We start from the raw sequence: 25,000 nt of genomic DNA on the forward strand, positions 1-25,000 counted from the left end.
AACGTTCGCCCGTGCTCACACTCACATATCAACAAATACACTGCTGATGGAGACACCAAGTCCTCCTGGAGTTGTTCCTGTAGTCATTAGTTTAGCTCTCAATAACTTGGTAAGCAGAGGCAGTCAGAGAACAGCTACAGGCAGGGTGGCACCAAGATACATGATGATGGATCAACAACGTCGGACTTCATCAGGCATCTCCAAACGCTCCAGATAGGTCAGACACTCACACGCTAATGTGGAAGAGACGTTACAGTTAGCATACATCACCACAGGTAACAAGCTAACCATCGCTAAGTGTTGTGCTAACGCTGGGAACAGGATCATTGTATCTTTATAGTTGTATCCATATGATGTGACAGCTTTAGGTTCATATTTCACCAGGTCAGAGGTCTAGAGGGATGTGTTAGACCCCATAACGTTATCCTACAACTGATTTTAATACTGTACTCTCTGGATGGTAGCTACAGGACATGCTATGATACTGGACTGTATGGATGGAGCTACAGGACATGCTATGATACTGGACTGTCTGGATGGAGCTACAGGACATGCTATGATACTGGACTGTATGGATGGTAGCTAAAAAATCATAAAAAAATCATAAAAAGTCATAGTATAGTATGTTGAACAAATACATTTTTTTTCAGTTTTTATTTCAGGAACTTTATCAGTCGTATTACAGACGGTTTCTTCGTTTATTTTGTCAGAAACTTCCCAAAAAACAACCCAAACATTTACAGTGAAACCCTAAAATTAATAATCTAATATTAATATAATGAATTCCATTTGGAATAAATGAAACATCACGTGTTCATCAGCTGTTCAGTCCGTAAACATCCAATCAGATCAGCCCGTCTGGTCCGGCCCACCAATCAGAGAAGGTTTAGATGATGTCACACAAGTTTGTTCAGTTTGAACCAATCAGGTGAAGGAAACACACTGTTCTTTCTTTCTTCAAGAATAACGTTTTAATAATGTAATCTTTGTGTTTTAGAGATTATTATATAAGGAATATAAATCCTGAACGCTCTTCTCCCGTCAGACTGAACCTAAATACTGAGAAGTTAGACTTTTAAGAGTTTAAACTTTCCTAATGTCACCGGTAAAATACTACGAATGTATATTTAGTATTTTATGGAACCAGAATCCCTGAGAACTACGAGGCTGAGTTTGAGTCTCTGAGTTCTGCAGTTCCACGTTTACTTTCAATGGAAGTTGTGCGCCCGGTTAGCTCAGTTGGTAGAATGGGCGCACATATAGAGGAGGTTTACTCCTCAACGCCGTGGCCATGGGTTCGACTCCGCCCTGCGGCCCTTTGCTGCGTGTCATACCCCCCCTCTCTCCCCTTTACGTCTTCAGCTGTTCTGTCAAAATAAAGGCTGAAAAATGCCCAAAAACTATTTCAATATCAATGAGAGTTGAATTCATTTGTGGACTCGTTCTCAAGTCTTCTCGTTTCTTTTATTTGATATAAAGGTGTTTTCGGGGCCGGACACAGTCCCTGACGGAGAACTGACCTCTGGGAGAAGATTTCACTGGGATCAAAGTTCAAACAGCTCGGGGACTCGAACCCCCGGCTGGTTCTTGTTCTCGTTTAACGTCTCTAAGTTCAGGTTTTTCATCAGTCCTGATCCTGGATCACTTTAAACTCCAGATTCTGTCCCCGTGTCTCTGGTGTCTCCGGCGTCCTAGATGGACTCGATCTGGCGCCGGACCTTCTCGGAGGCGAGGCGGTCGAGCCAGCGCTGACGGATGACCACGACCACGGCGAACGCCGCCATCAGAGCCAACATGGCTGCCTCGAACTTCCAGAAGAGATGTTCCTCCATCACTGCAGAGCGGCAGCTGCAACAGAGACATGTTCATTATTACATATTAATACACCAGACATGTTCATTATTACATATTAATACACCAGACATGTTCACTATTACATATTAATACACACAGACATGTTCATTATTAACTATTAATACAACACAGACATGTTCATTATTACATATTAATACACCAGACATGTTCATTATTACATATTAATACACCAGACATGTTCATTATTAACTGTTAGACACAGAGACACAGAGAGACACAGAGACACAGAGACACACAGAGACACACAGACACACAGAGAGACACAGACACACACAGAGACACAGAGACACAGAGACACAGAGAGACACAGAGAGACAGAGAGACACACAGAGACACAGAGAGACACAGAGACAGAGACACAGAGAGACACAGAGAGACAGAGGGAGACAGAGACACACAGAGACACAGAGAGACAGAGGGAGACAGAGACACAGAGAGACTCTAATTGGATGTCAGAGCGGTTTGAGTAAACTGACCTCTTGTACTCGTCCCGGTTGGATCTGGTGCAGTTGACCCTCTCCACGTATCCTGTCAGCCCGCAGGACGACCACGACCGCTACAACACAACAATACAAGTCAGTTATTCTCACTACTCTGGCTTTTTCTCAACATTTATCTGGCTTTTTCTCAACATTTATCTGGCTTTTTCTCAACATTTTTGTGGCTTTTTCTCAACATTTTTCTGGCTTTTTCTCAACATTTTTCTGGCTTTTTTTCAACATTTTTCTGGCTTTTTCTCAACATTTTTGTGGCTTTTTGGCTTTTTTCTCAACATTTTTGTGGCTTTTTTTCAACATTTTTCTGGCTTTTTTTCAACATTTATCTGGCTTTTTTTCAACATTTATCGGCTTTTTTTCAACATTTATCTGGCTTTTTTTCAACATTTATCGGCTTTTTTTCCAACATTTATCTGGCTTTTTTTCAACATTTATCGGCTTTTTTTTCCAACATTTATCTGGCTTTTTTTCAACATTTTTGTGGCTTTTTTCTCAACATTTTTGTGGCTTTTTCTCAACATTTTTGTGGCTTTTTTTCAACATTTATCTGGCTTTTTCTCAACATTTTTGTGGCTTTTTTCTCAACATTTTTGTGGCTTTTTTTCAACATTTTTGTGGCTTTTTTCTCAACATTTTTGTGGCTTTTTTTCAACATTTTTGTGGCTTTTTCTCAACATTTTTGTGGCTTTTTTCTCAACATTTTTGTGGCTTTTTCTCTCAACATTTTTGTGGCTTTTTTCTCAACATTTTTGTGGCTTTTTCTCACCATTTATCTGGCTTTTTCTCAACATTTTTGTGGCTTTTTCTCAACATTTATCTGGCTTTTTCTCAACATTTATCTGGCTTTTTCTCAACATTTATGTGGCTTTTTTCTCAACATTTATGTGGCTTTTTCTCAACATTTTTGTGGCTTTTTTTCAACATTTATGTGGCTTTTTCTCAACATTTTTGTGGCTTTTTTTCAACATTTATCTGGCTTTTTTCAACATTTATGTGGCTTTTTCTCAACATTTTTGTGGCTTTTTCTCAACATTGATCTGGCTTTTTTCAACATTTTTATGGCTTTTTTCAGACTAGAAGAGTTATTCTCTAAATGATCTTTAAACACTCACAGACTGGAAGGCGTTACACAGCGAACACTCGGTGGTTACCACAAACTCTTCCAGCAGCCAGCAGGGGGCGGCCACCGCTTTCGCTGCTGCAGGGAGACAAGAAGAAGAAGAAGGTCAGACCAAAGCCCGTCTACGGAAAGCCGTTCCACTCCCTGTTCAGCCCCATTGTACCGAATTTGGTTACAGTTCCACCAGAGTTCCACTGGGGGTGATCACGGTCCAGTGCTAAATGAATGGGAGCCTATGGAGCTAGATGCTAAATGAATGGGACCCTATGGAGCTAGATGCTAAATGAATGGGACCCTATGGAGCTGGATGCTAAATGAATGGGACCCTATGAGCTGATGCTAAATGAATGAGTCATGAGCTAGATGCTAAATGAATGGGACTCTATGGAGCTAGATGCTAAATGAATGGGACTCTATGGAGCTGGATGCTAAATGAATGGGACTCTATGGAGCTAGATGCTAAATGAATGGGACTCTATGGAGCTGGATGCTAAATGAATGGGACTCTATGGAGCTGGATGCTAAATGAATGGGACTCTATGGAGCTAGATGCTAAATGAATGGGACTCTATGGAGCTAGATGCTAAATGAATGGGACTCTATGGAGCTAGATGCTAAAATGAATGGGACTCTATGGAGCTAGATGCTAAATGAATGGGACTCTATGGAGCTAACCTGTCAGCTGTGTTGTATTAACAGGGAGAGTCTAACCTGTCAGCTGTGTTGTATTAACAGAGAGAGACTAACCTGTCAGCTGTGTTGTATTAACAGGGAGAGACTAACCTGTCAGCTGTGTTGTATTAACAGAGAGAGACTAACTTGTCAGCTGTGTTGTATTAACAGGGATAGTCTAACCTGTCAGCTGTGTTGTATTAACAGAGAGAGTCTAACCTGTCAGCTGTGTTGTATTAACAGAGAGAGACTAACTTGTCAGCTGTGTTGTATTAACAGAGAGAGTCTAACCTGTCAGCTGTGTTGTATTAACAGAGAGAGTCTAACCTGTCAGCTGTGTTGTATTAACAGGGAGAGACTAACCTGACTCAGAGCTTGCTGTAAAGCAGCATCTCTGGCCGTATATGTGTATGACGTCATTGACATTTTAAAAGGCTTTTTAGAACAAAAAAGCCTCTTTAAATAATCTAACACCCAGCAGAGTGTATTTTCTTAGCCTCCCCTTTCAAATGCAACATTCAGATTACTAGACAACAATGATATCCTGAGAAAAGTGGATGTTGAGGGGTATAGCTCCATAGAGGCCCATTCATTCTGCACTGGCCTGTGAGCGCCCCCTATATGGAACTCTGTGGAACTGCAACCAGGTCAGAAGACAGACGTAACGAGAGAGTTACTTCTTCCCTTATTAGACATTCTTTGGTCAGACTGTCTTTGCTGTAATCTGATTGGTCCGTACCTGTAGTTCTCTCTTCACTCAGCAGAGCTGCTCCAAACACTCTGAAACAGAACAACATGTCAACAACATGTCAACAACATGTCAGCAACATGTCAACAACATGTCAGCAAGCAACATGTCAGTCAGCAACACGTCAACAACATGTCAGTCAGCAACATGTCAGTCAACACACACACACACACACACACAGATAGATATATATATATATATATATATATCTCTATATAGAGATATCTATATATATATATATCTCTATATAGAGATATCTATATCTATATATATATTAGTGTATATATCTCATATATATATATATATATATATATATACACTATATATATATATATATATATATATATATATATAGTGAGATATATCTCTCATATATATATATATATATAGTGTGTATATATCAATCATAGTGTTTGGCTGACCTGAGGGAGACGAGTCCCCAGAACAGAGCGTGGAGGACGAGGACTCGCGGCCGACAGCACGCCATGGGGATCCTGCAGTCACCCTCCATCAGCCTGCTCCTCCACCAGGACCCCACCGCAGCCACCCTGCTGGCTGTCTGACTGCCTGTTTCTCTCTCTGTCTCTGCCTGTCTGTCTGTCTCTGTCTGTCTCTCTCTCTCTCTCTGTCTGTCTCTCTGCCTGCCTCCCTGTCTGTCTCTCTGTCTGTCTGCCTGCCTGTCTGTCTGTCTGTCTGTCTGTCTGTCTGTCTGCCTGTCTGTCTGTCTCTCTCCCTGCCTGCCTCTCTGCCTGCCTGTCTCTCTGCCTGTCTGTCTCTTAGAGCTCCAGGCTGCTGAACCCTGAGAGATAAGACAGATGAAAGGGTTTATTAGTGTGTTTACCTCCAGATACATGCTAACAGCTAGCCTGCTAACACTGTGTTTACCTCCAGATACATGCTAACAGCTAGCCTGCTAAACACACTGTGTTTACCTCCAGATAGATGCTAACAGCTAGCCTGCTAAACACTGTGTTTACCTCCAGATAGATGCTAACAACTAGCCTGCTAACACTGTGTTTACCTCCAGATACATGCTAATAGCTAGCCTGCTAACACTGTGTTTACCTACAGATACATGCTAACAGCTAGCCTGCTTACACTGTGTTTACCTACAGATAAATGCTAACAGCTAGCCTGCTTACACAGTGTTTACCTACAGATACATGCTAACAACTAGCCTGCTAACACTGTGTTTAACTACAGATACATGCTAACAGCTATCCTGCTTACACAGTGTTTACCTACAGATACATGCTAACAGCTAGCCAACTTACACTGTGTTTACCTACAGATACATGCTAACAGCTAGCCAACTTACACTGTGTTTACCTACAGATACATGCTAACAGCTAGCCAACTTACACTGTGTTTACCTACAGATACATGCTAACAGCTAGCCTGCTTACACTGTGTTTACCTACAGATACATGCTAACAGCTAGCTCAGCTCCAAATCTGCACACTCACCGTGATCCGCTGACACAGCCGCCATTTTAAACTGAGCGCGGGAACAGAGAAGAGGAAGAAGACGGTTTATAGCCGTTAAATCTACCGAGTAACGTTACCGGGGCTCTAGCTGTACCCACCGACTGATAACGGAGTCGAGTCTGTCCGCAGTCTGAGACCGACGCCGGGGTAGCGTCAAAACACTTCCGGTTCAGCTCTTTCAGAATAAAAGCGGCACGCAGCCTTTCTCTGGAACTAACACTAGCTTATATTATTATTATTATTATTATTATTATTATTATTATTATTATTATTATTATTATTATTATATATCTTTAAATAAGGTGGGAAATGGTCTGTTATATATTGATGAAAGACCCCCTCTTATTTCCTTTCTGTTCATTTATAAAGTGTATATTAATGTATTGGGATGTATTGTATATCCTTGTTTTTATGGTTTTTTTATTTTGCCATTTCCTATATTTTATATGTATGCTACTTAGAATTATTTTTAAAATGTTGTTGCATCTAAAAGCATTGAATACAGAAAAATACACTTTATTTTAAAGGCTAAAATGCGTCACTGTTGGTGCTGTGTTGTAAACACGAACGTGGATGGACAGTCAGAGAAAACGTCACCAGGGTGTCTCTGCGGCTGCGCAGACTTTATTGTGACTGAACAGAATACGTGGATCAGTCAAAACAGACATTTACAGCGACAACACAGGTTCAAACATAACAAGTAGCAAGTAGTCAATGTAGTTAATGGACAGTTAAAGAGTAAGATCCTTTTAGTTTAACATTAAACAGCCCCGAAATCACCATCACCACCAGACTCCATGTAAATAATCAGTACTTTTATCAGCATAAAACACACTTCATTCAAAGTGGACAGAAACTAAATCAAACTACCAAAAGCTGTCTTGGTTCATCTTTCCACTGTTCCAATAATCACCACTCTGGTTTGGTTGAAATAAACCCTTAATTCACCCATTTACATGTGGAGATATGCTGGCTCTATACACGCTAAAAGTCCTGATTATTTACATGGAGTCTGGTGGAGATATGCTGGCTCTATACACGCTAAAAGTCCTGATTATTTACATGGAGTCTGGTGGAGATATGCTGGCTCTATACACGCTAAAAGTCCTGATTATTTACATGGAGTCTGGTGGAGATATGCTGACTCTATACACGCTAAAAGTCCTGATTATTTACATGGAGTCTGGTGGAGATATGCTGACTCTATACACGCTAAAAGTCCTGATTATTTACATGGAGTCTGGTGGAGATATGCAGGCTCTATATACGCTAAAAGTCCTGATTATTTACATGGAGTCTGGTGGAGATATGCTGGCTCTATACACGCTAAAAGTCCTGATTATTTACAGGGAGTCTGGTGGAGATATGCTGGCTCTATACACGCTAAAAGTCCTGATTATTTACAGGGAGTCTGGTGGTGGTGATTTCGGGGCCGTAGATAAATAATAATATATATATATATATATATATATATATATATATATATATATATATATATATATATATATATATATATACACATTATTTGTCAGGTTGTGTTTATGATGAAGGGATCGTTTCAGAGACTGTGGACGAAGAAATGTGAACACCTGGAGCCCCGGGGACAGAGACACACCTGGACAGGACGAGTCTTCTGAGTCTGAGTCGGCCAACAGAACTGCTCCCTGTTACACTGAGAGACAGACAGGTTAGACAGACAGACAGGTTAGACAGACAGGTTAGAGAGATGGACAGGTTAGACAGACGGACAGGTTAGACAGACAGACAGGTTAGACAGACAGACAGGTTAGACAGGTTAGACAGACAGGTTAGACAGATAGGTTAGACAGACGGACAGGTTAGACAGACGGACAGGTTAGACAGACAGACAGGTTAGACAGACAGGTTAGAGAGATGGACAGGTTAGACAGACAGACAGGTTAGACAGACAGGTTAGACAGACAGGTTAGACAGACGGACAGGTTAGACAGACAGGTCAGAGAGACAGACAGGTTAGAGAGATGGACAGGTTAGACAGACAGGTTAGAGAGATGGACAGGTTAGACAGACAGACAGGTTAGACAGACAGACAGGTTAGAGAGATGGACAGGTTAGACAGACGGACAGGTTAGACAGACAGAGAGAGACAGACAGGTTAGAGTGATGGACAGGTTAGACAGACAGACAGGTTAGACAGACAGGTTAGAGAGATAGACAGGTTAGACAGACGGACAAGTTAGACAGACAGGTCAGAGAGACAGACAGGTTAGAGAGATGGACAGGTTAGACAGACAGGTTAGACAGACAGGTTAGAGAGATAGACAGGTTAGACAGACAGACAGGTTAGACAGACAGGTTCTCGTTCTTCTTCTGCAGAAACCTGAAGTCATGTGACAAAGCCATCAAGTTACATGCAAATATAACTCCCAGCATGCACCTGTCCTCCCAGCATGCACCTGTCCTCCCAGCATGCACCTGTCCTACCTGCAGCCCAGGAGACTCAGGAGTGCAGTCTGGCAGACGGCAGCCGACTCTCTGCAGACAGACGCAGCCAATCAGAAGCAGGAATACAGAACACATGTTCAGCTCCATCTGTCTGCCTGCCTGTCTCTCTCTCTGTCTGCCTGCCTGTCTGCCTGCCTGTCTGTGCTGCTCCCTGTCTGTGTCTGTCTGTCTGTCTGCGCTGCTCCCTGTCTGTGTCTGTCTGCCTGCCTGTCTGTCTGTCTGCCTGTCTGTCTGCCTGACTGCCTGCCTGTCTGTCTGTCTGTCTGCCTGTCTGTCTGCGCTGCACCCTGTCTGTGTCTGTCTGTCTGTCTGCTTGTCTGTCTGTCTGTCTGTCTGTCTGTCTGTCTGTCTGTCTGTCTGTCTGCGCTTCTCCCTGTCTGTGTCCGAGCTGAGGGGAGGGGCCGAGCTGAGGGGAGGGGCCGAGCTGAGGGGCCAAGCTGAGGGGAGGGGCCAAGCTGAGGGGAGGGGCCAAGCTGAGGGGAGGGGCCGAGCTGAGGGGAGGGGCCAAGCTGAGGGGAGGGGCCGAGCTGAGGGGAGGGGCCAAGCTGAAGGGAGGGGCCGAGCTCAGGGAGGGGTCAAGATGAGGGGAGGGGGCCAAGATGAGGAGGGGCCAAGCTGGAGGGAGGGGCCGATACACGCTAAAAGTCCTGATTATTTACATGGAGTCTGGTGGTGGTGATTTCGGGGCTGTAGATATATGAATGGGTTAAATATATATATATATATATATATGATATATATATATACATATATTATATATATATATATGTATATATATATATATTATATATATATATATATATATATATATATATATATACACATTATTTGTCAGGTTGTGTTTATGATGAAGGGATCGTTTCAGAGACTGTGGACGAAGAAATGTGAACACCTGGAGCCCCGGGGACAGAGACACACCTGGACAGGACGAGTCTTCTGAGTCTGAGTCGGCCAACAGAACTGCTCCCTGTTACACTGAGAGACAGACAGGTTAGACAGACAGACAGGTTAGACAGACAGGTTAGAGAGATGGACAGGTTACACAGACAGACAGGTTAGACGGACAAGTTAGACAGACAGGTTAGACAGACAGAAAGGTTAGAGAGATGGACAGGTTAGACAGACAGACAGGTTAGAGAGATGGACAGGTTAGACAGACAGACAGACAGGTTAGACGGACAGGTTAGACAGACAGACAGGTTAGACAGAAAGGTTAGACAGACAGACAGGTTAGACAGACAGATTAGAGAGATGGACAGGTTAGACAGACAGACAGACAGGTTAGACGGACAGGTTAGACAGACAGACAGGTTAGACAGACAGGTTAGAGAGATGGACAGGTTAGACAGACAGGTTAGAGAGATAGACAGGTTAGACAGACAGACAGGTTAGACAGACAGGTTAGAGAGACAGACAGGTTAGACAGACAGGTGAGACAGACGGACAGGTTAGACGGACAGACAGGTTAGACGGACAGAAAGGTTAGACAGACAGGTTAGACAGACAGACAGGTTAGACAGACAGGTTAGACAGACAGGTTAGACAGACAGACAGGTTAGACAGAAAGGTTAGACAGACAGACAGGTTAGACAGACAGAAAGGTTAGACAGACAGACAGGTTAGACAGACAGAAAGGTTAGACAGACAGACAGGTTAGACAGACAGGTTAGAGAGATGGACAGGTTAGACAGACAGACAGACAGGTTAGACAGACAGGTTAGAGAGATAGACAGGTTAGACAGACAGGTTAGAGAGATGGACAGGTTAGACAGACAGGTTAGAGAGATGGACAGGTTAGACAGACAGACAGGTTAGAGAGATAGACAGGTTAGACAGACAGACAGGTTAGACAGACAGGTTAGAGAGACAGACAGGTTAGACAGACAGGTGAGACAGACGGACAGGTTAGACGGACAGACAGGTTAGACGGACAGAAAGGTTAGACAGACAGGTTAGACAGACAGACAGGTTAGACAGACAGGTTAGACAGACGGACAGATTAGACAGACAGACAGGTTAGACAGACAGGTTAGAGAGACAGGTTAGACAGACAGACAGGTTAGACAGACAGGTTAGACAGACAGACAGGTTAGACAGAAAGGTTAGACAGACAGACAGGTTAGACAGACAGGTTAGAGAGACAGGTTAGATAGGTTAGACAGACAGGTTAGACAGACAGACAGGTTAGACAGACAGGTTAGAGAGATGGACAGGTTAGACAGACAGGTTAGACAGACAGGTCAGAGAGACAGACAGGTTAGAGAGACAGACAGGTTAGACAGACAGGTTAGACAGACAGAAAGGTTAGACAGACAGGTTAGACAGACAGAAAGGTTAGACAGACAGGTTAGACAGACAGAAAGGTTAGACAGACAGGTTAGACAGACGGACAGATTAGACAGAGAGACAGGTTAGATAGACAGGTTAGACAGACAGGTTAGACAGACAGGTTAGAGAGATGGACAGGTTAGACAGACAGGTTAGAGAGATGGACAGGTTAGACAGACAGGTTAGACAGACAGGTCAGAGAGACAGACAGGTTAGAGAGACAGACAGGTTAGAGAGATGGACAGGTTAGATAGACAGGTCAGAGAGACAGACAGACAGGTCAGAGAGACAGACAGGTTACCAGGAAGGTGAGTCTGCGTCTCTTCAGTCGTCGACACAGACCAGGAAGACGCCTGAATCGGTTCTTCTTCTGCAGAGACCTGAAGTCATGTGACTCGTTCTTCTTCTGCAGAGACCTGAAGTCATGTGACTCGTTCTTCTTCTGCAGAGACCTGAAGTCATGTGACTCAGAAACTTCAACCTGACCCAAAAAACAAACAGCCATCAAGTTACACGCAAGCATGCACCTGTCCTCCCAGCATGCACCTGTCCTCCCAGCATGCACCTGTCCTACCTGCAGCCCAGGAGACTCAGGAGTGCAGTCTGGCAGACGGCAGCCGACTCTCTGCAGACAGACGCAGCCAATCAGAAGCAGGAATACAGAACACATGTTCAGCTCCATCTGTCTGCCTGCCTGTCTCTCTCTCTTTCTGCCTGCCTGCCTGTCTGTCTGTCTGCCTGTCTGTCTGTCTGCCTGTCTGTCTGTCTGACTGCCTGCCTGTCTGTATGTCTGCCTGTCTGTCTGACTGCCTGTCTGTCTGCCTGTCTGTCTGTATGTCTGCCTGTCTGTCTGTCTGTCTGTCTGTCTGCCTATCTGCCTGTCTGTCTGTCTGCCTGTCTGTCTGCCTGTCTGTCTGTCTGCCTGTCTGTCTGCTTGTCTGTCTGTCTGCCTATCTGCCTGTCTGTCTGCCTGTCTGTATGTCTGCCTATCTGCCTGTCTGTCTGCCTGTCTGTATGTCTGCCTGTCTGTCTGTCTGTCTGTCTGTCTGCCTGTCTGTCTGTGTGCTTGTCTGTCTGTCTGCTTGTCTGCCTGTCTGTCTGTATGTCTGCCTGTCTGTCTGCTTGTCTGTCTGTCTGCCTATCTGCCTGTCTGTCTGCCTGCCTGTCTGTCTGCCTATCTGCCTGTCTGTCTGCCTGTCTGTCTGTCTGCCTGTCTGTCTGCCTGTCTGTCTGTGTGCTTGTCTGTCTGTCTGCCTGTCTGTCTGCTTGTCTGTCTGCCTGCCTGTCTGTCTGTCTGTCTGTCTGCGCTGCTCCCTGTCCTCTCTTCTTCTGTTGTGTGAATAAAAACAGAACTAATAATCCTCTTAGTCCGGTTTAAGAGTCACATGACCAGACGATGACATCACACTCAGCTCCTCCAATGAGCTCACTTTAAAATCACCTAAACACTGGCCAATCACATCCTACTACAGCCAACCTCCATCCAGCCACAGAGATGAGGGGAGGGGCCGAGCTGGGGGAGGGGCCGAGCTGAGGGAGGGGGCCGAGCTGGGGAGGGGCTGAGCTGAGGGGAGGGGCCGAGCTGGGGGAGGGCTGAGGGAGGGGGCGAGCGGAGGGAGGGGGCAGCTGGGGGGCCGAGCTGGGGGGGCCGAGCTGAGGGGGGCCGAGCTGAGGGAGGGGGCCGAGCTGGGGGAGGGGCGAGCTGGGGGGCCGAGCTGGGGGAGGGGGCCGAGCTGGGGGGCCGAGCTGGGAGGGGCCGAGCTGAGGGAGGGGCCGAGCTGAGGGGGAGGGGCCGAGCTGGGGGAGGGGCTGAGCTGAGGGGAGGGGCCGAGCTGAGGGAGGGGGCCGAGCTGGGGGAGGGGCCGAGCTGAGGGGAGGGGCCGAGCTGAGGGGAGGGGGCCGAGCTGGGGGGGGCCGAGCTGAGGGGGCCGAGCTGAGGAGGGGCCGAGCTGGGGGGCCGAGCTGGGGGGAGGGGCCGAGCTGAGGGGAGGGGCCCAGCTGGGGGGGGGGGCCGAGCTGAGCTGAGGGGCCCAGCTGGGGGCCGAGCTGAGGGGAGGGGCCGAGCTGGGGGGCCGAGCCTCACTAACCTCTCCTCCTCTGAGTCGGGTCTCCCTCACGCTGGACTCAGTCTCACTGAGCCTACTAACACTTCAGTGAGTTCATACTGCGTATTGTGTGTAATGTGGACTGACCCTGAGATGCAGGTTGTTCTGTAACTGGTGCTGACACTTTTCTCTTGATTTCCACTTCGACATTAGACATTTGTTTTGAGTGAAAGAGACGTTACAGTTAGCATATATCCTCACAGGTAACAAGCTAACCATCGCTAAGTGTTGTGCTAACGCTGGGAACAGGATCATTGTATCTTTATAGTTGTATCCATATGATGTGACAGCTTTAGGTTAATATTTCACCAGGTCAGAGGTCTAGAGGGACGTGTTAGACCCCATAACGTTATCCTACAACTGATGTTGATACTGGACTGTCTGGATGGAGCTACAGGACATGTTATGATACTGGACTGTCTGATAGTAGCTACAGGACATGTTATGATACTGGACTGTATGGGACATGTTATGATACTGGACTGTATGGGACATGCTATGATACTGGACTGTATGGATGGAGCTACAGGACATGTTATGATACTGGACTGTATGGGACATGTTATGATACTGGACTGTCTGGATGGCTACAGGACATGCTATGATACTGGACTGTCTGGATGGAGCTACAGGACATGCTATGATACTGGACTGTATGGACGGGAGCTACAGGACATGCTATGATACTGGACTGTAGGGGACATGCTATGATACTGGACTGTATGGATGGAGCTACAGGACATGCTATGATACTGGACTGTATGGGACATGTTATGATACTGGACTGTCTGGATGGCTACAGGACATGCTATGATACTGGACTGTATGGATGGTAGCTACAGGACATGCTATGATACTGGACTGTATGGGACATGTTATGATACTGGACTGTATGGATGGAGCTACAGGACATGCTATGATACTGGGACTGTCTGATAGTAGCTACAGGACATGCTATGATACTGGACTGTATGGATGGAGCTACAGGACATGCTATGATACTGGACTGTCTGGATGGAGCTACAGGACATGCTATGATACTGGACTGTATGGATGGTAGCTACAGGACATGCTATGATACTGGACTGTATGGATGGTAGCTACAGGACATGCTATGATACTGGACTGTATGGATGGTAGCTACAGGACATGCTATGATACTGGACTGTATGGGGACATGTTATGATACTGGACTGTATGGGACATGTTATGATACTGGACTGTATGGGGACATGTTATGATACTGGACTGTATGGGACATGTTATGATACTGGACTGTATGGATGGAGCTACAGGACATGTTATGATACTGGACTGTATGGATGGAGCTACAGGACATGTATATGAGTACTAGGACTGCTGATACTGGACTGGATGGAGCTACAGGACATGCTATGATACTGGACTGTATGGATGGAGCTACAGGACATGCTATGATACTGGACTGTATGGATGGAGCTACAGGACATGCTATGATACTGGACTGTCTGGATGGCAGTGTTGGGGACAGATCAGATGGCCAGAGACTTGACTTGGACTTGTGAAAATTACTTGTGAACATCTCTGGTGTGTCTGTGTGTGTCTCTGTGTGTCCGTGTGTCTCTGTGTCTGTGTGTGTGTGTGTGTGTCTCTGTGTCTGTGTGTGTCTGTGTGTGTGTGTGTGTGTGTGTCTCTGTGTGTGTGTGTGTCTGTGTGTGTGTGTCTGTGTGTGTGTCTGTGTGTGTGTGTGTGTCTGTGTCTCTGTGTGTGTGTGTCTCGTGTGTCTGTGTGTGTCTGTGTGTGTGTCTGTGTCTGTCTGTGTGTGTGTGTGTGTGTCTGTGTGTGTGTGTGTGTGTGTGTGTGTGTGTGTGTGTGTGTGTGTGTGTGTGTGTGTGTGTGTGTGTGTGTGTGTCTGTGTGTGTCTGTGTGTGTGTCTGTGTGTGTGTGTGTGTGTCTGTGTGTGTGTGTGTGTGTGTGTGTGTGTGTGTGTGTGTGTCTGTGTGTGTGTGTCTCTGTGTGTCCGTGTGTCTCTGTGTGTGTCTGTCTGTGTGTGTGTGTCTGTGTGTGTGTGTGTGTGTGTGTGTGTGTGTGTGTGTGTGTGTGTGTGTGTGTGTGTGTGTGTGTGTGTGTGTGTGTGTGTGTGTGTGTGTGTGTGTCTGTGTGTGTGTGTGTGTGTGTGTGTGTCTGTGTGTGTGTGTGTGTGTGTGTGTGTGTGTGTGTGTGTGTGTGTGTGTAGACAGCTGACAGAAGAACTGCTGGAAGATAAATATTTTAATATTACAAATAAATGAGTTCAGATCTGAAACAGGAAGTGAAAACATCAACATCACATGATTCTACTACAACCTGTTCCAGTCCTGTAGTAGTGGCCCCCGCTGGGCCAGTCCTGCAGTAGTGGCCCCCGCTGGGCCAGTCCTGCAGTAGTGGCCCCCGCTGGGCCAGTCCTGCAGTAGTGACCCCCGCTGGGCCAGTCCTGTAGTAGTGGCCCCCGCTGGGCCAGTCCTGTAGTAGTGGCCCCCGCTGGGCCAGTCCTGTAGTAGTGACCCCCGCTGGGCCAGTCCTGCAGTAGTGCCCCCGCTGGGCCAGTCCTGTAGTAGTGACCCCCGCTGGGCCAGTCCTGTAGTAGTGCCCCCGCTGGGCCAGTCCTGTAGTAGTGGCCCCCGCTGGGCCAGTCCTGCAGTAGTGGCCCCCGCTGGGCCAGTCCTGCAGTAGTGGCCCCCGCTGGGCCAGTCCTGCAGTAGTGGCCCCCGCTGGGCCAGTCCTGCTGCTGTTCCTGTGTTAGGAGGCCGTGAGGGCCGGTCTGATAATAGATCTACATGTTCTTGGCAACGCCATCCGGCGTCCTGGTGTGCAGCCGCTGCCCGTTGGTCAAACTGAGCAGCCTCTGGTCAACCCGTACGGGGGGGGGGCAGGCCCCTCCCCAAATGGCACAGCCCTGGTCACCTCTTTTTTTTCCCTCGTCACATTTGGAAGTCTATCAGTAACGTTAACAGACAGTGTGAGTCTGACGATGATGGAAAGCCGAAAAAGAAAAAGGGAAAGGTGGCGCTGAGAAGGTCAGACTCAAAAGGAAAGAAATGATGGAGGAGGAGGAGGAGGAGGAGGCCGCCATGTTCCAGGCATCAACGAGTGAAGATGCTACAGCTGAAATAAGCTAACTTTGCTAAGCAGCTAATGCCACAGCTAGGCACAGATGGGAATTAGCACCAGCTGCTCATTTAAAAAGTAGCTCACTGGAGCTGTGCTAGTGGAGCTATTAGCTCAGCAGTCCGTTCCTATGGGCTGCATGGGTTGGCTCAGTGTGGATGTGCTGCTAGTTTAAACAGCCAGCTGTCGTTCTTCCCTCTCCCTACGGTCTGTCTCACGCTCCCAGCTGTCATTCCTCCCTCTCCCTACGGTCTGTCTCACGCTCCCAGCTGTCATTCCTCCCTCTCCCTACTGTCTGTCTCACGCTCCCAGCTGTCATTCCTCCCTCTCCCTACAGTCTGTCTCCCTCTCCCTACGGTCTGTCTCACGCTCCCAGCTGTCATTCCTCCCTCTCCCTACGGTCTGTCTCACGCTCCCAGCTGTCATTCCTCCCTCTCCCTACAGTCTGTCTCCCTCTCCCTACGGTCTGTCTCACGCTCCCAGCTGTCATTCCTCCCTCTCCCTACGGTCTGCTCAGCTCCCAGCTGTCATTCTTCCCTCTCCCTACGGTCTGTCTCACGCTCCCAGCTGTCATTCTTCCCTCTCCCTACGGTCTGTCTCACGCTCCCAGCTGTCATTCTTCCCTCTCCCTACGGTCTGTCTCACGCTCCCAGCTGTCATTCTTCCCTCTCCCTACGGTCTGTCTCACGCTCCCAGCTGTCTGCACAACTCCCACACTAAGAGTCATATCTGTGCGTGTGAAATTATATTATTTGCTCTTGAGCGTGTTTTTTTTTATGTGTAGTGTGTGATGAGAGAAAGAGACAGAGAGACAGACAGACAGACAGAGAGAGAGAGAGACGGACAGAGAGAGAGAGAGACAGAGAGAGAGACAGACAGAGAGAGGGGGTCTACGGTGTTTAAATTACATTATATAAGACATTTTTAATGTACAAACATAGAAGGAATATTCACGCATTTTCTTAGTCACGATGCATCCGAAGCTTCCACTTCCTGTTGTGTGTCCGAAGCTTCCACTTCCTGTTGTGTGTCCGAAGCTTCCACTTCCTGTTGTGTGTCCGAAGCTTCCACTTCCTGTTGTGAGTGTGAAGGAGAGAGTGCGGCCTCTGTGGCGTGCAGCTTCATGTGTCTCTTGAGGTGTCCTGTGACCGTGAAGCGCTTGGTGCAGACCGAGCAGCTGAAGGGCTTCTCTCCGGTGTGGACCCTCATGTGGATCTTCAGGCTGCCTTTCTGCGCGCAGCTCTTCCCGCACACGTTGCAGCTGAACGGCTTCTCGCCCGTGTGCACACGCACGTGTTTGGTCAGGTCGCCCTTCTCGGCGCAGCACTTCCCGCAGAAGGGACAGCTGAACGGCTTCTCGCCCGTGTGCACGCGCATGTGTTTCTTGAGGTCGGTCTTCTGCGCGCAGCCCTTCCCGCAGATGGAGCAGCTGAAGGGCTTCTCGCCCGTGTGGTACTTCATGTGTCGGCTCAGGTGCTCTTTGACGTGGAAGCTCTTGCTGCACAGCGAGCAGCTGAAGGGCTTCTCGCCCGTGTGGATCCTCATGTGGCGTGTCATGTTGCCCCTCCCGCTGAAACTCTTCCCGCAGAACAAGCAGCTGTAGGGCTGCTCGCCCGTGTGACTGCGCATGTGTGCAGTCAGCGAGCCGCTGTCTTTGAACGACTTATCGCAGCCTGTGCAGGGAAACGGACGCTCGCCCGTGTGGTCTCGGACGTGCCGATTCAGGTTTCCCTTCAGGCTGAATCTTTTGCCGCAGTACGAGCAGGGAAACGGGCGCTCCTTGGCCTCGCTCTCTGCGGCCTCGCCGTGTTTCGAGCGAGCTTCGTTAGCCGGAGACCAGTCGCTGTCGTCCGTCTCTGAAGAGTCTCCGGTCTGGTCTTCGGTCTCTGGTTGTAACAGTGGATGTGGGTGTGAGATCCTGGCTGGTTCTGGTCCTCCACAGTCCTGGTCCTCTCCATCAGCGTCTGGGTCCATGTCTTCACCTGTTCAGGTCAGACAACAGAAACTGGTTTTATTTGTGGGTCAGAAAAACGGGTTTTTGACCATAACGTAATGCAAGTTAGACATTTTATACACACATATACACACACACACACACACACACTAAAATCCTGTAAACATTGTTCCTACCTTCCTCTCCATCAGCTTCAGTCTGTCTCTGATGAAGCTGTGAGGACTGAGCTTCCTCTTCATCATCTTCACTCTTCACAGGGACAGGAGTGAATGGGAACTTGGTGATATCAGCCTCCTCCAGCCCTTGAAGCTGCTCTCCCTCCTGACTGCTCCACAGTTCCTCCTGCTCCTCTTTAATGTGTGGGGGGGGCTCTGGCTCCTTCTGGTCCACACTGGAGCTACACTCCTGCTGCTCAGGGGGAACCTCTTCCTTAACCACCAGCAGCTGCTCAACATCTGCAGGAAACAGGAAACAGTCAGTGTGTAGTATGTAGTGCAGGGGTGTCAAACTCAATGTCGCTAAGGGCCACACTGGAAAGAGAATCACATCAAGGGCCAGACATATAGTTTATTGACATGCTTTTATTTCATCGAAAAAGTAAAATATGTTTGACTCAATGATCGCATGTCTCATGTAGTCTTCTCTCTTAGAGTTTGGTCGACATGAAGCCCTGAAAAAGTCAGGAAAAAAGTTCCAAAGCCGTCCGAGAATTTAGCAAATCAAGCAAAACAAATGATTACATTTTCTAAGTGGGCTACCACCCGGCCGCCTCACAGCCACCACCCAGCCGCCTCACAGCCACCGCCCGGCCGCCTCACAGCCACGGCCCGGCCGCCTCACAGCCGCCTCACAGCCACCACACGGCCGCCTCACAGCCACGGCCCGGCCGCCTCACAGCCACCACCCAGCCACCACCCAGCCGCCGCCCAGCCGCCTCACAGCCGCCGCCCGGCCGCCTCACAGCCGCCGCCCAGCCGCCTCACAGCCGCCGCCCAGCCGCCTCACAGCCGCCACCCAGCCACCGCCCGGCCGCCTCACTGCCACCGCCCGGCCGCCTCACTGCCACCGCCCGGCCGCCTCACTGCCACCACCCGGCCGCCTCACAGCTACCACACGGCCGCCTCACAGCCACCAGCCCCCAGCCAGCCACCACAGCCACCAGCCACGCCAGCCGCCTCACAGCCACCGCCCGGCCGCCTCACAGCCACCGCCCGGCCGCCTCACAGCCACCGCCCGGCCGCCTCACAGCCGCCTCACAGCCACCACCCGGCCGCCTCACAGCCACGGCCCGGCCGCCTCACTGCCGCCTCACAGCCACCACCCAGCCGCCTCACAGCCGCCTCACAGCCACCGCCCGGCCGCCTCACAGCCACCGCCCAGCCGCCTCACAGCCACCCCCCAGCCGCCTCACAGCCGCCTCACAGCCACCGCCCGGCCGCCTCACAGCCACGGCCCGGCCGCCTCACTGCCACCACCCGGCCGCCTCACAGCCACCGCCCGGCCGCCTCACAGCCACCCAGCCACGGCCGCCTCACAGCCAGCCACATCCCGGCCGCCTCACAGCCACCACCCGGCCGCCTCACAGCCACCGCCCGGCCGCCTCACAGCCACGCGCCACGAGCCGCCTCACAGCCACGCGCACCGGCCGCCTCACAGCCACCGCGCCCGGCCGCCTCACAGCCACCACACGGCCGCCTCACAGCCACCACCCGGCCGCCTCACAGCCACCGCCCGGCCGCCTCACAGCTACCACACGGCCGCCTCACAGCCACCGCCCAGCCGCCTCACAGCTACCACACGGCCGCCTCACAGCCACCTCACAGCCACCGCCCGGCCGCCTCACAGCCACCGCCCAGCCACCGCCCGGCCGCCTCACAGCCACCGCCCGGCCGCCTCACAGCCACCGCCCAGCCGCCTCACAGCCACCGCCCAGCCACCTCCCAGCCACCGCCCAGCCGCCTCACAGCCACCGCCCAGCCGCCTCACAGCCACCACCCAGCCACCACCCAGCCACCTCACAACCACCGCCCGGCCGCCTCACAGCCACCACCCAGCCACCTCACAACCACCGCCCGGCCACCTCACTGCCACCACCCAGCCGCCTCACAGCTACCACACGGCCGCCTCACAGCCACCGCCCAGCCACCTCACAACCACCACCCAGCCACCTCACTGCCACCACCCAGCCGCCTCACAGCCACCGCCCGGCCGCCTCACAGCTACCACACGGCCGCCTCACAGCCACCACACGGCCGCCTCACAGCCACCGCCCGTGTGTAGTGTGTAGTGTGTGATGTGTAGTGTGTAGTGTGTAGTGTGTGATGTGTAGTGTGTGATGTGTAGTGTGTGATGTGTAGTGTGTGATGTGTAGTGTGTAGTGTGTGATGTGTAGTATGTGGTGTGTAGTGTGTAGTGTGTGATGTGTAGTGTGTGATGTGTAGTGTGTGATGTGTAGTGTGTAGTGTGTGATGTGTAGTGTGTGATGTGTAGTGTGTAGTGTGTGATGTAGTGTGTAGTGTGTAGTGTGTAGTGTGTGATGTGTAGTGTGTGATGTGTAGTGTGTGATGTGTAGTGTGTAGTGTGTAGTGTGTGATGTGTAGTGTGTGATGTGTAGTATGTGGTGTGTAGTGTGTAGTGTGTGATGTGTAGTGTGTGATGTGTAGTGTGTGATGTGTAGTATGTGGTGTGTAGTGTGTGATGTGTAGTGTGTGATGTGTAGTATGTGGTGTGTAGTGTGTGGTGTGTAGTGTGTAGTGTGTGATGTGTAGTGTGTGATGTGTGGTGTGTGATGTGTGGTGTGTGGTGTGTAGTGTGTAGTGTGTAGTGTGTGATGTGTAGTATGTGGTGTGTAGTGTGTAGTGTGTGATGTGTAGTGTGTGATGTGTAGTGTGTGATGTGTAGTGTGTGATGTGTGATGTGTGGTGTGTAGTGTGTAGTGTGTGATGTGTAGTATGTGGTGTGTAGTGTGTGATGTGTAGTGTGTAGTGTGTTTGTGTGTCTGATGGAACAACAATCTGTGAAACTGGTCCAGTATTAAACCAGAACCAAGCTGTAATGTTACCCTACAGGACTAATGTTCAGCAGCAGTTAGAGTCACTAAAAGTTCTGTTGTTGCTGCTGACAGACTCAGATTATTATTCTAAGAGTCTGACAACATTATGGGAAGGATCCCTACAGAGATAGACCTTTTAGTTAAAGAGGAAGATCCTTTTAGTTTAACATGAAACAGCCCCGAAATCACCATCACCAAACTACACCAGACTCCATGTAAATAATCAGGACTTTTAGGGTGTATAGAGCCAGCATATCTCCACCAGACTCCATGTAAATAATCAGGACTTTTAGCGTGTATAGAGCCAGCATATCTCCACCAGACCCCATGTAAATAATCAGGACTTTTAGCGTGTATAGAGCCAGCATATCTCCACCAGACTCCATGTAAATAATCAGGACTTTTAGCGTGTATAGAGCCAGCATATCTCCACCAGACTCCATGTAAATAATCAGGACTTTTAGCGTGTATAGAGCCAGCATATCTCCACATGTAAATGGGTGAATTAAGGGTTTATTTCAACCAAACCAGGGTGGTGATTGTTGGAACAGTGGAAAGATGAACCAAGACGGCTTTTGATAGTTTGATTTAGTTTCTGTCCACTTTGACTGAAGTGTGTTTCATGGTTATAAAAGTCCTGATTATTTACATGGAGTCTGGTGTAGTTTGGTGATGGTGATTTTGGGGCTGTTTCATGTTAAACTAAAAGGATCTTACTCTTTAACTAAAAGGTCTATCTCTGTAGGGATCCATCCCATAATGTTGTCAGACACTTAGAACAATAATCTGAGTCTGTCAGAACTTTTAGTGACTCTAACTGCTGCTGAACATTAGTCCTGTAGGGTAACATTACAGCTTGGTTCTTGTTTACATTAGCTCGTGTTAGCATTAGCATGACGTCTCCGGTACTGACCCGCTCTGTGCAGCCGGACCTCCGGCTCCAGCACGGCCTCGAGCAGCCTCCTCTGGCGGCAGACCTCTCGCTCTGAGCGCTCAGCTCTGTCTTCGTACTCCGCCACAGTTTCCTCCAACAGAGCGATGATGTCCTCCGCGGCCGCGGCGAGCCGCTCGGTGAGCAGCGCTCTCAGCGGCCTTTCTGACGCCTCTTCTTCTTCTGCTGCTGCTGATCCTTTCTCCAGCTGCAGCAGAAAGTCTTCAGCGGCCGCGAGGATCCGCTCGTGGACCGTCACCCGCAGCAGCTGCACACACGCGCACATCTCGCTGCTTTTCTGCGGACAAAGAGAGCCGGAGAGGCCGCAGCGGACACATCCAGGTGCCGCGGAGGGACGGACAGTTCCGCGTCGAGGAGAGCGAAGCGGCGGAGGCCAACAGCGCCGCCCTGCTGGGCCGGAGGGAGAACTACAGCCAGAGTACTAATACTACAGTGTAGAAATACAGTGAAAGTACTAATACTACAGTGTAGAAATACAGTAAAAGTACTAATACTACAGCCTACAACTTTTAACTCAATCAATCCCACTGATTTAAAACATCAGAACATTTAAATGACATCAACAGAAATAAGACATTAGAGCTGGAATATAACCTCTGGGTCTGTGTGTGTCTGTGTGTGTGTGTCTATGTGTGTGTCTGTGTTCTGTGTGTGTGTCTATGTGTGTGTGTGTGTGTGTCTGTGTGTGTCTGTGTGTCTGTGTGTGTGTCTGTGTCGGTGTGTGTGTGTGTCTGTGTGTCTCTGTGTGTGTCTGTGTGTGTGTCTGTGTGTGTCTGTGTGTCTCTGTGTCTGTGTGTGTCTGTCTGTGTATGTCTGTGTGTCTCTGTGTGTGTCTGTTCTGTGTGTCTGTGTATCTGTGTGTGTGTCTGTGTGTGTGTCTCTGTGTGTGTGTGTGTCTGTGTGTGTGTGTGTGTCTGTGTGTGTGTGTGTCTGTGTGTGTCTGTCTGTGTGTGTGTCTCTGTGTGTGTGTGTGTGTGTCTGTGTGTGTGTGTCTGTGTGTGTGTGTGTCTGTCTGTGTGTCTGTGTCTGTGTGTGTCTGTGTGTGTGTCTGTGTGTGTGTCTGTGTGTGTGTGTGTCTGTGTGTTCTGATTTAAACTCCACAATCTGTTCTCAGCACACACGTCTGTGAAATCAGTAGTCTGTGTGACATCATCATCAGTAGTGTGTGTGACATCATCATCAGTAGTGTGTGTGACATCATCAGTAGTGTGTGTGACATCATCTTCCCCAGCTGCTCATCGTTCTTCTAAACTATCAGAACCAGAAACCGAGACGTTAGATGTTGCTTCCATTATTTCTCTTGTTTTTAAGATTCATTTTTGGACATTTTGGGCCCTCATCTTTGACAGGACAGACCCCCATATATGGGCGCCTGCTCTACCAGCTGAGCTAACCGGGCGCCCGGCTCCATCATTATGTTTCTGTCCAATAAGCAGCGAGCGTCTCCACCATGTGACGTGTGTTTGATAAAGTACAGCGTGAAGTACACGTGGTATTATAGTATTTATAGAACATGGAGAGTCCAAGTCTTACTGTCACAAGTAACTAAAGTAACTAAAGTAACTTGTACTCAGATTACAGATTATTATACCCCTAACTTTACTTTTCTTGAGTAGATGTTTCTGTCACATCATATGCGTTTCCATGGAAACCCTAAATCCATGTGATGTTCTTCTTTACTATTGAAACACACGTCAGAATGAGACACGTTACACTGTGGAGAGTCCCCAAACCAAATCCTGCTTAGGGCAAATCCTGCTTACCAGAGGTCCAGGGCCGACCAGAGGTCTAGGGCCGACCCCCCAGAGGTCCAGGGCCGACCCCCAGAGGTCTAGGGCCGACCCCCAGAGGTCCAGGGCCGACCCCCAGAGGTCTAGGGCCGACCCCCAGAGGTCCAGGGCCGACCCCCAGAGGTCTAGGGCCGACCCCCAGAGGTCTAGGGCCCCCCAGACCAGACGTAGTTAGTGTTCAGCTCCAAGAAGGACGGAGACGGAGAGAAGTCAGAGCTGAGTTTTAATCAGAAAACAGAATCATCAACAACAGTTATTATCCAGGAAACTCTGAATATTAATATTATTATTCTTATTATTAGACAGCTGGGAGGAGGCCTCGGGAAGACCCAGGACTAGGTGGAGGGACGTCCAGCTGGGAGGAGGCCTCGGGAAGACCCAGGACTAGGTGGAGGGACGTCCAGCTGGGAGGAGGCCTCGGGAAGACCCAGGACTAGGTGGAGGGACGTCCAGCTGGGAGGAGGCCTCGGGAAGACCCAGGACTAGGTGGAGGGACGTCCAGCTGGGAGGAGGCCTCGGGGGAGACCCAGGACTAGGTGGAGGGACGTCCAGCTGGGAGGAGGCCTCGGGAGGAGACCCAGGACTAGGAGGAGGGATATCCAGCTGGGAGGAGGCCTCGGGGAAGACCCAGGACTAGGAGGAGGGATATCCAGCTGGGAGGAGGTCTCGGGGAAGACCCAGGACTAGGTGGAGGGACGTCCAGCTGGGAGGAGGCCTCGGGGAAGACCCAGGACTAGGTGGAGGGACGTCCAGCTGGGAGGAGGCCTCGGAGAAGACCCAGGACTAGGTGGAGGGACGTCCAGCTGGGAG

General features: G+C 49.4%; 3 protein-coding genes across 3 annotated transcripts in view; all 3 read right to left on the bottom strand.

Annotated features, from left to right (window-relative positions):
• Positions 1 to 621: 621 nt before the first annotated feature.
• Positions 622 to 5,529, bottom strand: jtb (jumping translocation breakpoint). The gene is made up of 5 exons (XM_078245328.1): positions 5,335 to 5,529; positions 4,904 to 4,944; positions 3,485 to 3,570; positions 2,352 to 2,431; positions 622 to 1,848 (listed from the first exon to the last, which is right to left on the bottom strand). The coding sequence occupies exons 1-5, from the start codon at positions 5,421 to 5,423 to the stop codon at positions 1,692 to 1,694; spliced, it is 453 nt and encodes a 150-aa protein (XP_078101454.1). The 5' UTR covers positions 5,424 to 5,529; the 3' UTR covers positions 622 to 1,691.
• Positions 5,530 to 7,957: 2,428 nt separating this feature from the next.
• LOC144514126 (uncharacterized) lies at positions 7,958 to 11,911 on the bottom strand. Its single transcript, XM_078245322.1, has 4 exons — positions 11,513 to 11,911; positions 9,802 to 9,858; positions 8,863 to 8,913; positions 7,958 to 8,071 (listed from the first exon to the last, which is right to left on the bottom strand). The coding sequence occupies exons 1-4, from the start codon at positions 11,891 to 11,893 to the stop codon at positions 7,958 to 7,960; spliced, it is 603 nt and encodes a 200-aa protein (XP_078101448.1). The 5' UTR covers positions 11,894 to 11,911.
• Positions 11,912 to 16,964: 5,053 nt separating this feature from the next.
• The window catches only part of LOC144514127 (uncharacterized), a 16,165-nt gene continuing 8,129 nt past the window's right edge, over positions 16,965 to 25,000 (bottom strand). Inside the window, exons 5-7 of the mRNA XM_078245323.1 lie at positions 22,362 to 22,821; positions 18,573 to 18,851; positions 16,965 to 18,424 (exon numbers count right to left, since the gene is read on the bottom strand). Of these exons, the coding sequence (XP_078101449.1) occupies positions 17,409 to 18,424; positions 18,573 to 18,851; positions 22,362 to 22,821 (1,755 nt within the window). The 3' untranslated portion in view covers positions 16,965 to 17,408. The remainder of the gene's footprint in view (positions 18,425 to 18,572; positions 18,852 to 22,361; positions 22,822 to 25,000) is intronic.

This window comes from Sander vitreus, unplaced genomic scaffold (genome assembly GCF_031162955.1).
Source record: "Sander vitreus isolate 19-12246 unplaced genomic scaffold, sanVit1 ctg458_0, whole genome shotgun sequence".
NCBI lineage: Eukaryota > Metazoa > Chordata > Actinopteri > Perciformes > Percidae > Sander > Sander vitreus.